General features: G+C 33.5%; 1 protein-coding gene across 1 annotated transcript; it reads right to left on the bottom strand.

Annotated features, from left to right (window-relative positions):
• Window positions 1-5,701: 5,701 nt before the first annotated feature.
• Window positions 5,702-10,570, bottom strand: LOC104095079 (serine/threonine-protein kinase 12-like). Its single transcript, XM_009601128.4, has 11 exons — window positions 10,100-10,570; window positions 9,651-9,743; window positions 8,732-8,815; window positions 8,463-8,530; window positions 8,249-8,369; window positions 7,843-7,916; window positions 7,691-7,753; window positions 7,175-7,266; window positions 6,991-7,079; window positions 6,691-6,776; window positions 5,702-5,981 (listed from the first exon to the last, which is right to left on the bottom strand). Exons 1-11 carry the CDS (start codon window positions 10,421-10,423, stop codon window positions 5,843-5,845), a joined length of 1,233 nt encoding a protein of 410 aa, XP_009599423.1. The 5' UTR covers window positions 10,424-10,570; the 3' UTR covers window positions 5,702-5,842.
• Between the last annotated feature and the right edge of the window lie 1,724 nt (window positions 10,571-12,294).

Here is a 12,294-nt window from a genome sequence, read left to right as displayed (position 1 = left end):
GTACCCGAAGTCGAAAGGAAAGTACGTTTATCTAGTTTCTCCTTTTTTAATACTTAGTACGTTTATCTAGTTGGTTTCTATGATTTGAGGGTATCCAATTTCTTTATTTTTCTGTTAAATGCGTGTGGAGCCCATGCTTGATTTTCCTTTACGTATCATTACTACCAAATTCTGGTGTAACACACATTGATTTAATTTACTTGTTTTTCTCCAAAATAGTGAACGCTACTTTTACTTACTAAAGTTGATGGAGGGCAGAAGAAAAAGCCGACCGGTGCATAAGGGATTTCTTGTAGAGTTCGGAAAAATGTCACACTCAAAGGATATAATATAGATAACCTAATTTAATACAAGTATTATTGGCTGTTACGGTTCGAACTCATAATCTATATGTCACACGAAAATAATTTTATCGTTGCTTCAAGGCTACCCTCCACTAAACTTGATGAAGGCACATATAAAGATAAAAAGTAGAGTTGTTTTACAAAGGTGTCCTCTATGATGGCGTACAAAAAGATTTTTGCTGATTTCTATTAATAAGTTGTATTTGAAGGGAGCTTTCGCGTAATTTGATAAAGTTGCTACCATGTGATCAAGAGTTCACAGGTTCGAGCCGTGGAAACAACCTATTACAGAAATGCAGAGTAAGACTGCGTACAATAGACCCGTGTGGTCCGACCATACCCTGCGCATAACCTATTCTCTTAATTAAAATGTTTTTAGGTGCAGCCTATTCTCTTTTATTATATATAATTGTGCGATTTTCAAGAATTAAAACCCGATATACTTCCTAAATTCGACCCACATGGCCACTACCAGTCTACCACTAAGTTTGATAACAAACAATAATTGGAAGTGAATTTCAGGTGGGTAAAGGGAGCATTGTCTCCCAACCTCTATGAGTTTATGATAGTTGCTTAGAACTTGATATAACCTATAGAACTTGAATAAAGCTAAATTTGTTGAACGTGGTGTGCTGTCCAAAGTTCCAACTAAGTTGAATTATAAATATACATAAGATCAGCTGCCGGTGCAATTTAGGTGTGCAATGCTTAACTTTAAGTAAGTCTAAATGTTTTGCATCATGTGTATTACTATTACCTAAAGACTAAAGAGTTGGAACCTTGAGTTCACCAAAATAATAAGGAGATTGTGTAAGAAAACTTAGTGGGCATACAAAAAATGCAAATGTCTATGAGCGGGTAGACAATTACATAGGACCAAATATATAGTAGAATTACTTTTAAATACTTTTTCCGATAGAATTATTATAATTTCTTTTTCAAATTTGGAATTATTTTAATCTCTCAACCTTTGGCGTATGGTATTTCAAAACATATCGGTACATTATGTAACATAACTATATAGTAGTAACTTTCATGTTACTTAATTTATGATTTTGTAATCACCAATAATGTTTTTGAATTAAGGGTGTGTTTGGTATAACGGAAAATATTTTCCAAGAAAATATTTTCTTGGAAAATAAGTAATAATCTTATTCATTTTTCGGTGTTTGGTACGCAAATTAAGGAAAATAACTTCTCAAGAGTATTCATAAATAATTTAGATACAATAAACATGAAATCATAAACTTTCGAACCAACAACCTTTCGAATCCACAAATTTCATAAACTTTTGAACCGCTAAACTTTCGAAACCGCGAAATTTCGAACTCATAAACTTCATTATTTCTAAACCCGCAAACTTCCAAACACATAAACCTCCGAACTCATAACTTGTAAAATTTCGAACCTGTAAAACGAAAGATGAAAAAACTAAAACTGAAAATATAAAAAAAAAATATGTTTTTTCCCGGGGGGACGGTGGAGGGGGTAGGGGCGGGGTGCAGAAAAACGAAAAAACAGAAATTTGAAATTACAAAAAAAAAAGTTAAATGCGGGGTGGGTGGTGCAGAAAAAAAATAAAAAATAAAAAATTACAAAAAATAAAAGTAAAATAAAAAAAAAAATTGTGCGGGGTGGGGGCGGTGGGTGGGTGGTGCAGAAAAATAAAAAAATAGAAATTTGAATTATTTTTTTTTTTTGCGGGGGTTGTAGGGTGGGTGGTGACGGAAAAAAAATTTAAAATTTGTAAAAAAAAAAAAAACTTTTTTGGAGAGAGGGGGTAGGGTTAGGTGGGTGGGTGTGAGGGTGTGGGATGGGTGGGTGAGGGTAGGGAAGGTTGAGATTGAGTTTTGAAAAATGTTTTCCCTTCTCTTGATAAAAAGAAAACATTTTCGAAAATGAATTCATAAGGAAAATATTTTCCAAAATAGGAAAATTGAAAAACTATTTTCCGAAAAATATTTTTCTTCGGGCCAAACACACCCTAAATCTTCTCTTGTTTGAATTATGGACAAAGTCTTTTTAAATTTTATATTGTCACTTATCAAATTTTTTCGAGAAGTTGTAGAGGCTACCTCTTCGTTCTTAAATCTATAAAAGAAATTTAAACATCATAGATACTCATATAATACTTAATTGTTATGACAAGAACTTAAAAAATGAAAGAATAAAACTAAAAATATGAAATAAGAACTAATTTGGTAAAATTAAGTTGTGGGACAAAGTGAGACGAACAACCACCGGAATGATCTAAAGTCCTTAACATGATCAACAATAAAAAAAATTTCTTTTGTTAAATTTTATTTATAACTCAATCACATATTTTGAATATTATTTAATAATTTTAAATAATTTATTTTATTCTTTAAAAATGATTTCATATTTGATAAATTAATATTTAATTATATATTTAGGACTACAAAAAACAAGGAAGCTTTTATTTCATAATTCATTTCCTTATTTGAATGGTGTAAATTAACTATAATTCAATTATAATAAATTATATAAAAATTAAAAATATAATTCAGTTAAAAAAATTAGGACTTTCGGTCAGTATATTTAACCGTTGGGTAGAAAAGCAGTAATTTTGTGTAGAGGAGTCAATATGGGCTGTGTCGGGTTAGCTCAGCCCAGCCCACGTGGGCTTTAGCAATTGATGGGCTGGATTGGGCTAGCCCACCATTTTGATGGACCTTATAATGCTCAGTCCATCCCAGCCCTATGTGGGCCACTGGCCCCCACGGCCCAGCACATTATGTTTTAAAAATATATTTTTATATTTTTTCTTTAAGTTCTAACCTAAAAAGAGATAAATATTTAAAAGTTAAAAAATATAGGTTATGTTACCAACATGTTTACTTCCATTGTAGGTAATGTATTTGGGTTCAAAGCCCTGCTTATTGGAAAAATATCGTAAAACTTATTAAATTTTTATACTATTCCACTATATCACAATAAACATTAAAAAAGTAAAAGACAAGAACAAGACACTATATTTCATTCACTAAAAGTCAAAAACTCAAAACAAACTATTCAAGAGAACGTCCATGGCGCTTATGGGATACCCAACACATCATCTTCATCAAACACATTTGAATCCGCTTGTGACAAGGTTGTCTTAACATCTTCACTTTCATCTATATCTACAATTCATATACAATATTAATTAATTAAAAATTAAGAATATTTAAATTTTAAAAACTAATAATATTCAAATTCACATAAAAAAATATTACGAGTTTGAGTTTGGGTAAAGCCGTGAAGCCAATTTCAAGTAGTAACTAGTGTTTGAACATTTTCATGATGATGCAACTTTTGTACTTTGTCAGAACACGCCCACCAATGCTAAATGCTAATTTCGATGCTACAGTGATAATAGGAATACTAAGTACATCACGCGCCATTAATGAAAGATTGAGATATTTTCTAGAATGGTCATTCTAATACATGACAGCATCCATCTCTTGAAATTTCTCAAAATCAAGCTTTGGGTCCTATAAGTAAAGATCCAATTCTGACTTTCCATCACTAGAGGCAATATACTTTTTATATTTTATATATTTTAAATAAATATTTTATTAGGCCCACAGGCCGGCCGGCCCAATCTCAGTCAAGCCTCACGGGTCAAGGGCTTTAAAGCCTCATTTTTAAATGGGCTTCACAAATTCTAGCCCAATCCTACTAAATCACGGGTTGGGCTGGCCCAAACGGGCCAAGTCCATATTGTGGTGTTGTGCAAAAGCGTTTGTTTCTTAGTCTGTCTCTCTTCCTATATTGTTTATGTTAAAAGTGGTAAGAAAAATTCTTATTTCCAATTTTTTCTATTTATTTTATTTTATTAGAATAAATTAAATCATTTTTAGATTAAATGATATAGCAATAAACTTAATGTAGATATATGAAATATACAACATATCGATTAGTGTATTGTCTATCTAATTATGAATTTGACCCTTTTATTTATAATTATATAGAAACTAATAAATATTCTACTTGAGTTAAAAAATACATCTATAATTTAAAAAAACACTTCCTTTGAAGTAGTTGTCTTAATTTACTAAAACCTTACTTCATTAATTCGAGTAAATTTTCTTGCACTAGCCAAATTTTTAGTAATTTTCTTTGTATATAGTCTCGATTCATATTTTAAAAAAATATTTTTTTAATATTTCAAATATCATTTTTTTTAAATATGATATTTTTACAAAATATATTTCCATTGATACGGGACGGGTAGACGTACAACGCGCGTACTCTAAGACTAGTAATATAAAAATCCGATTCCCAAGAAAGAGCAACTCGTGAATCGTGATAGGATAATAGCCGAGTCACGAGGTCATATGCACAATCTCAGTACTAGCAAAGAACATTATTCTTTTATTCCCTGATTAAAAATAATGTTTTGGAAATTATTAGGTTTTCCGTATATCATTGGTTATGTACTAAATCATTGATTTTCCATCTTACTGGTGCCACTACTAAAAGAGCTCGTCGTTGTTGAGAAAGCCATCTCATGTTCACATATCTTCAGCTCACCCTCCTATTTTGCTGTACACATCATTATTCTTGCTTCATTGCACTTGATTTGGAAGAATACTTTTGCTATTTGCCATATGAAATGCATCAATATAGTTTTAAGTTGCTTTACGATCATTAAATAACATGGTATTTGGTTATTTCTTTTAATGTTCGCCTTTGACTCTGTCGGTATAAATTATTTAGTTCAACTTAAACCCAAATAAAAGGAGAAGATGATATACATAGATAGCTAATGTAAGTCGAATTATGTTGTATCCACTAAAAATACGGATACAACATATTTGATGCATATAATCATACTTAAGAGGAATTGTCAAATTATTGGTTAAGAGGGATTTTCATCTAACTATTCTTATTGTTTCTAAGTTCTAACTTCCTTACGTTTTTTTGACTGGATAACCCATCCAACTTTTATTTTCTTCTTTTTGTTGCTTGTTTTTTCCACTTTTCAGATATGCAAATAATGTACAATTCCAGCAATCCCTTCATTCTTTATCCAAAAATTGACACATCCGTGAATCTGCTCTTCGCCTATTGCCACCGTCAGATCCAAAGTTCTATTCCCACATCCTTAAAAGAAGAAAATTCCTCATTCATAAAAGATTAAATAAAATGAGTACAGGTATGGCTGCAAAATAGATCTTATAATTGTACAGCTGTTCCTTATTTATCTTTAATTAATCCATATACATTTTAAGTCAACACAAGAAGTTTTTGTTTAATTTTTTCTTCTTTCCAACTCTAAAATTGTATATGTATTAATTTTAGTATGTTGCAAGGTCAAAGGATTTATTTAATACTAAAATATAACAAAAAGATTAGGAAGAAGAATTCATAAATTGTAACATAAAGTCAAAAACATGAAAGTCAACTAGGAAAAGTCATAAACTTTTCATTAGATTCATGAATCAGAATCAGAAGTGTTCTTCACTGACTTATTTAATACTAAGCAAACTTGTTTACTTAGGGCTTTTGCTTTTGTTACACGGCGGACAACCTGCTTTTCTTGATAATAAAGAAACCTCTTCTAGGATTTCTATGACAGTAGCAAATGATGGTCTCGTAGAAGGAACTGTGCTGGTGCAGTCCTCAATTAACCTGCAGATCATAACAATATTGTATCAATGTAGATACAAAAAATCCTCGTCCAATTGTGACGTTATGGTCATCTCAACATATGCTGAATCACTGAGTTGCTTGTATACTACAACTCAGATGGTTAGCACCCCCACGTACAACCCCAGGGTCGTGGTTTCGAGTCACCAAAGGAGAAATAACTTCAACAAAGGGGAAAATAGTACCACTAAGCTTCTTATCAAAATGGGCCCTGACGTCTTTCCCTTTTCAGTATGGCGAGAGTGATACTACAAATGCTAGAACATTAATGTGATTCATTACTAATTTACTAGCTAATCGACATATTCTTATTTCGTATGAATAACTTGGAGCCGACTAACTAGCTAATGCACATTCTCTCTAAAAAAAAAAAAAAAAAAAAATACCTATGTACATTTGTATAAACAAAATGATAGAAGACAGATGCTAGCTTAGACCAAATAGAATATTAGCTTTTATTAAAGAAAGCAAGATAGAGGCCAAGATTTAATAAGAAGCAGTGAAAAAAGAAGAAATGGAAAGCTCGGATGTTCAGGTGATGCAACCAAAATCACTTGAGTATAAAGTTAGCTCAGTGCATGCAAGGAAATCCTTCGATCAATTGTAGACCAGTCACACCTTTATATGGGAAAAAACACATGTATTGAAGAAGTTAAAGAAAGTCTCACATTTAGTTAGTGCATTGACTTACTGAAGAATTCTGCTGGGATATCGACCTGTATACAACTTTTTCTCCAAATCAGAATTCCTGTCAGTTATTTGTCTTCCTTCCAGCATCTGCAGCACTTCAGAGTTAGTGTTGAATCTTAAAGGAAACACATATGATAACAGTCAATTCAAGTAAACAGAAATATGACTTGCTGAATATTCAAGCCATCAATTTTCACTGGCAATGTACCAAAGCAGTACAAGTGCCAGCAAACAACCACCTGCACTGGATCATATTGACATGCGCTGATAAATGTAGCATAACACAACTCCTTGAATCTACCTGATAAAAGATGACACCAAATGAATAAATATCTTTGCTAATGTCATGAGACAAATGGCTGATAAAGTTACATCCATTGTTTAATTGGCCTGAAAAAGAAAGACATTGGTTATAAATAATTAACAGTACCGTGGCAAAAAGTAGAAATATATACAAATAAGAGAAAACTAAAAAGTCTTCATACAACAGTCTTGATTTGCATATATCCGGTTATCTAATATTTGAACCCAATATTCACCGATCTTCAAGTGGCCACCTTCATCTAGTAACAAGTTCCTGGGCCAAATTAAATAAAAGACTTCAGTGAAGGTGCCAGCTAATAACTCAGGATAGACAACATTCTACATATAGCTTAACTTAATTCTTTAGAACTTGCTTCATAACCTAAGTAAATTACTTAGTTTTCATGTCAGCATAAATTAAAATGGTTCTGCACTTAATGAAATAATGTTACAACAGAAGAACTCTCTAGAATCCACTGCAGAAAACTATAGACAGACACACTGAAAGAAAAGGAGCATACATTCATGTAGTAATCATAAGAATTCAGCACAGAGAAAGATCTAAACTAGAAGTTAATTATATTCCCTGATTCTATTGTTGGAACACAGACTAAGTTGCAATTCCAAAGTATGCAAGATAAACAAAGACAGAACAGAAGCGAGACGTCAATAAGGAATCAAAAAGGGAAGGAACATACTTCGGATGCAAGTTTTTGTGAACTATAGGCAAAGGCCTGTGCCGATGGAGGTAATTCATTCCCCTGTCAGTCAACTTTAGCACTAAAATGACTTGTTCTTTGACATAATAAAACAAAATCAATTGAAATAGAAAAGAAAAGCAATATTCTACCTAGCAATGTCAAGTGCATAACGCAAAGCAGTTGGGGGGTCAAGGCGCTTTCTCAAAATATCTTGCAAGTTCCCCTGACAAACAACAAAAAGCAGAATAAGGAGTGTATCACGTTTAAGGACTATCAGTTACCAGTTTTAGCAAATCAATGAAAGACCTTGGGTGAACTTTTCTGGAGTCAATGTCTGAACTTTATACAGTACTAAGTTATAAGTATCACAGAAGGAAGCATGACCATGCTGTGCGCTTATCGCATACGTCTCACTAATGATTATTGATAAATTGAACAATGTCATCACTCCCTACCTAACAGCCATGTTTATTGGCATTACTTAGCTCCTATAATAGAAACAACTACTATACTGTTTCTGCCTATTTCATTGATTGAAAATCCTAAGACACTTACTTTTGGCAAATACTCAGTGATCAAGATCATTTCGTCTCCATGCACAATTGATCCAAGAAACTGTAGAATATTTGGATGTCGAAGTTCCCTCAGCAAAGTATTGACCTTTGCAGAGAACACCCTGCAGCAAGCATATTGAAGACAAAATTATTGGAAGAATTATCCGGAAGGCCCTTTTTAAATCATTAAAGTAAAAACAAGAAGAATTGAATGCCTTTTGATTACTGTTTTGACCACCCACGTTCCACGCCATTTGACCTTTTCCGACTCACCGAATAAACCCTGTGAAATAAAAGAAGTCTAAGTTCCTTGAAAGTAACATGCTAAGTAAAAGAAACGGCCCTTCTACTGATACAATTCTCATTTTCTATATGCTTGACAGTTGTTTCCTTAGAAGACCTATATATATTTTCTTGAGAAAGTTCCTCAGACGATATTTAACACCACTGACATTCCAAGCTTTGGATAATTCCCTATTAATACCTGCTCAATGATTGATGAGTGCTGCAAGTTCAGTTCAGATATGTCAATATTCACTTCAATCGAATCCTCTTCACGCCGAACAGTCTGCATGTAAGAGAATTCAAACTTAAAATATCTCACTCAGATTGATTAGCAAAAACAACAAATGAGTAAATGGAAAACACAGTGTCATAAGTAAATTGGATTTTCATTTACTGCACCAATCTGCTTGGCATTTTGATGAGTGAAAACTTACCCTTGCATTTGGAACTAATTCCAAATTTGTTCCCAGTATTTTGGCCTATTTTCATCTGATTTCTGGAAAATAAGTTAGTTAATCCTCCTACTAGTGGAAATGACAGAACTCAAAATTAAATATTCTTAGATTCAGCTACCTCAGCCACCTTTTCAATATCCTCCCCCCATTCCCTATTTAAGTCTGCAACTCCAATCCCACGCCTACCAATCTTACATGCAATGATAGTGTGATGTTCGAAGGTGTACAGAAGAATTGTATGGCCCTAGAAAGGGGTGAAGGGTTGAGAAGATTGAGTGAAGTAATTTGATTGGTTGCATTAATGCAACAGGTGAACGCAAGCTAAATACCAAAGCAATGATATAGGACGAGAATAAGTACAATGCTTAGTTTGACGATACAAAGTGCAATTCATGCATACCTTTATAAAGATAGATTCACAAGTTTATATTTTTGTACAAATCGTCAAAAGCTCTGAGTGTCCTAGATCAGTGGTTCAAAGGTGACTGAAGAAACCATGTCACAGCTAGAAATCGTCACTAATGAAGTTCAACCGAACTTCACCTTTACAAGCAGTCTGTGTAAACAACATTTGTAGCTAGAGCCACATGCTATTGAAGTTACAGAGTCAATCATTGCTTAAAATCACTAATGCATTTGCAACTTAAACCATGAAAAGCTTACCAAAGGATGATCACTGTTGGAATCCTTGCCACCATAGACCTCAAGGATCCTGCATATGTCGCGATGCCCATACAGTTTCGCATCTGTCAAGGGCTTAACATAAAGAATTGAAAGGAAAATAATGATTGGTTGGTCCCTCATAAGATCATCTGCATTACATCTAAAGCTACACCTTTTCTATGACTAGTTCAGTAGAGCTAGTGATACCACATTAATTCCGCCTTGATGATGCTTCATATGATTACCCATTATTATAAAAACAACCAGTTCATTTAGGTAATTACAAGCAAATCTATATGATAACCGTTAATTGCTATTCTGGTAAAAATGGGTAACTATCTACTATCACAGGTTAAACGGGAAAAATCATTACATTGTCTGTGTATATTAAACATATATAAATTTGGTTACTTTATCAGGAAAGATAAGCAGAGAAAATAGGTACTCACGGTGCGTCGCCACCTATCATTGAGATTAACATCAGCCTTGTAAGCCAAAAGAAGCTCAACAATAGAGGCGTGGCCTTCACTAGCAGCAAGATGGAGAGCAGTTCGTTTATCATAGTCCTGCACATTGGGAGAAATACCCTGCCTCAACATCTGGTTTAGCCCAACTCTGTCACCCCTTGACGCGAAACTCAAGAAAGTCCCTATCAGCTGCATGTCTAAACGCCCAATATCTGATGATTCTTTATGCCGCATAATTACTAATGGACTCTCCATATCTCTCAACAATCGATCTTTACTCTTAGAACAAAAGTTCAAAGTATGCATGTACAAGTGAAGATATTTAACATAGTAAACGTGGCGGTTTACTCGAAGAAATGGGGTTTGGGTTTTAACGAAGTTTGCTTAGTTCTTGTATATTCTTCGACCCCAGGCTCCGGTCCTGATTCCCGAATCCAAGATCCTTAGATTCATGTTCATTTTGGTGTTTACGATTCGTCCACTTCTATCAGAGGAATATATCTTGTTGACTTGTACCTTGTTTAAGTTAAGTTTCAATACCAACATAACCCTCTATACGATAATTTTATTTTCATCTTTGTGATTCTTTCTTTTTCACCTTCACTTCCCCTTTCCCTCATGTAATAGAAGAAAATTTAAAAAGAATACACTGTTTAGCGTGTAAATGTCCCAATTAACTTTTTGATAACTGAATAATGAAAACATTAGAAGTGCAAAGAAAAAGTATTTCTTCTGAAAGAGCGCGTGTTGGGAACCGGATAACTCAAATAATATGCATGGGTCAGTTGTTTGGACAGAGGCTGTTGAGCGGGGGCTAAACTGCAAAGAGGCCCAAGAGTTGGACAATCCAACAAGAAAATTGTGTGGAATAAGGATTAAGGAAGCACGTGTGACAAAGGGAATAAAAGGGGGTATGGTCTAGATTTAGGATTAGATAAATGTTACGTGAAAAACTCTTTATTTTTCATCTCTCTCTAAACTTCTCATCTCTTTCTCCTATCGTATTTTTCTGTCTTCTCGTACCTCTCTGTTTCTCCTCTATTGTTGTATTTTAGTTAGCATTTTTAATTCCTGTAATATCTTGAGTTAGAGTTGTAATTTCCTTCTCATTTTTGAAGGAATAGAAGTGTTTGGGAGCTGGTTTGTTTCGGTGCACATAATTCTTTTGTTTCACTGCCAAAACTAGGCCCCAAGTCCATAAAAGTAGTACCTTTTTTTAACTTTTCTTTTGTTGCTATACATTGATTTTCTTTTCCAAAATATCAAATCATGATGTATCAATCGTACTTATGTCATACATATTTAATAATGATAAATAAGTGTGGTCCATGAAATGGCTATTTGAGTTTGTGTAACACTACTTATGTGTGGTCCTATAATATCACCCCGTCCCAAAGTGAAAAAAGCAGGGTGGGTGATTACCCGTGTTTTGCACAGTTAAATTTGTACATGATTTCTAGACAATTCAATTAATTTAATCCTGAAATAATCATTGAATTATATGAATATAAAATACTTAGCGTTGAGATGGAGACGAAATAACAGAGATAATACTTCTGGGAGCAGGGCTTCCGGGCACAACAATAATGAAATCAAGAAGTAAGAATATAAGATTATATTAAGCTTTGAATAGAGTGTAGCGTATGTTTTCCATAAAATTCGCGTCATTTACAATGATAATAGAACTCACTATTTATAGATGCACCTAGGGAACAAGGTCCCTAAGATCAAGCCCTTCTTTAATGTCAATTATAAGGGTCATTGAAAAATGTGTAACGACATGCATGAATACCATATACTTTGTAACGGGGGTAACGTACTTAATTCTGTAATTTCCTTCTCATTGTTAAAGGAATAAAAGTGTTTGGGACCTGGTTTGTTTCGGTGCACATAATTCTTTTGTTTCAGTGCCAAAATTAGGCCCCAAGTCCATAAAAGTAGTACCTTTTTTTAACTTTTCTTTTGTTGCTATACATTGATTTTCCTTTTCAAAATATCAAATCATGATGCATCAATCGTACTTATGTCATACATATTTAATAATGATAAATAAGTGTGGTCCATGAAATGGCTATTTGAGTTTGTGTAACACTACATATGTGTGGTCCTATAATATCACCCCGTCCCAAAGTGAAAAAAGCAGGGTTGGTGATTACCCGTATTTTGCACAGTTGAAT

The sequence above is a fragment of the Nicotiana tomentosiformis genome, chromosome 2 (assembly GCF_000390325.3).
Source record: "Nicotiana tomentosiformis chromosome 2, ASM39032v3, whole genome shotgun sequence".
Taxonomy (NCBI): domain Eukaryota; kingdom Viridiplantae; phylum Streptophyta; class Magnoliopsida; order Solanales; family Solanaceae; genus Nicotiana; species Nicotiana tomentosiformis.
Note: the sequence above shows the minus strand (reverse complement) of the source record. Positions and strands in the feature narration are given on the sequence as shown.

Coding starts and splice junctions, on each gene's coding strand:
- LOC104095079 (XM_009601128.4), bottom strand. CDS start 10,423: ATGCATACTTTGAACTTTTGTTCTAAGAGTAAAGATCGATTGTTGAGA. Junction 7,080..7,174: donor ATATGCAAATCAAGACTGTT/GTATGAAGACTT, acceptor TTTCTTTTTCAG/GCCAATTAAACAATGGATGT. Junction 5,982..6,690: donor TATCCCAGCAGAATTCTTCA/GTAAGTCAATGC, acceptor TATGATCTGCAG/GTTAATTGAGGACTGCACCA.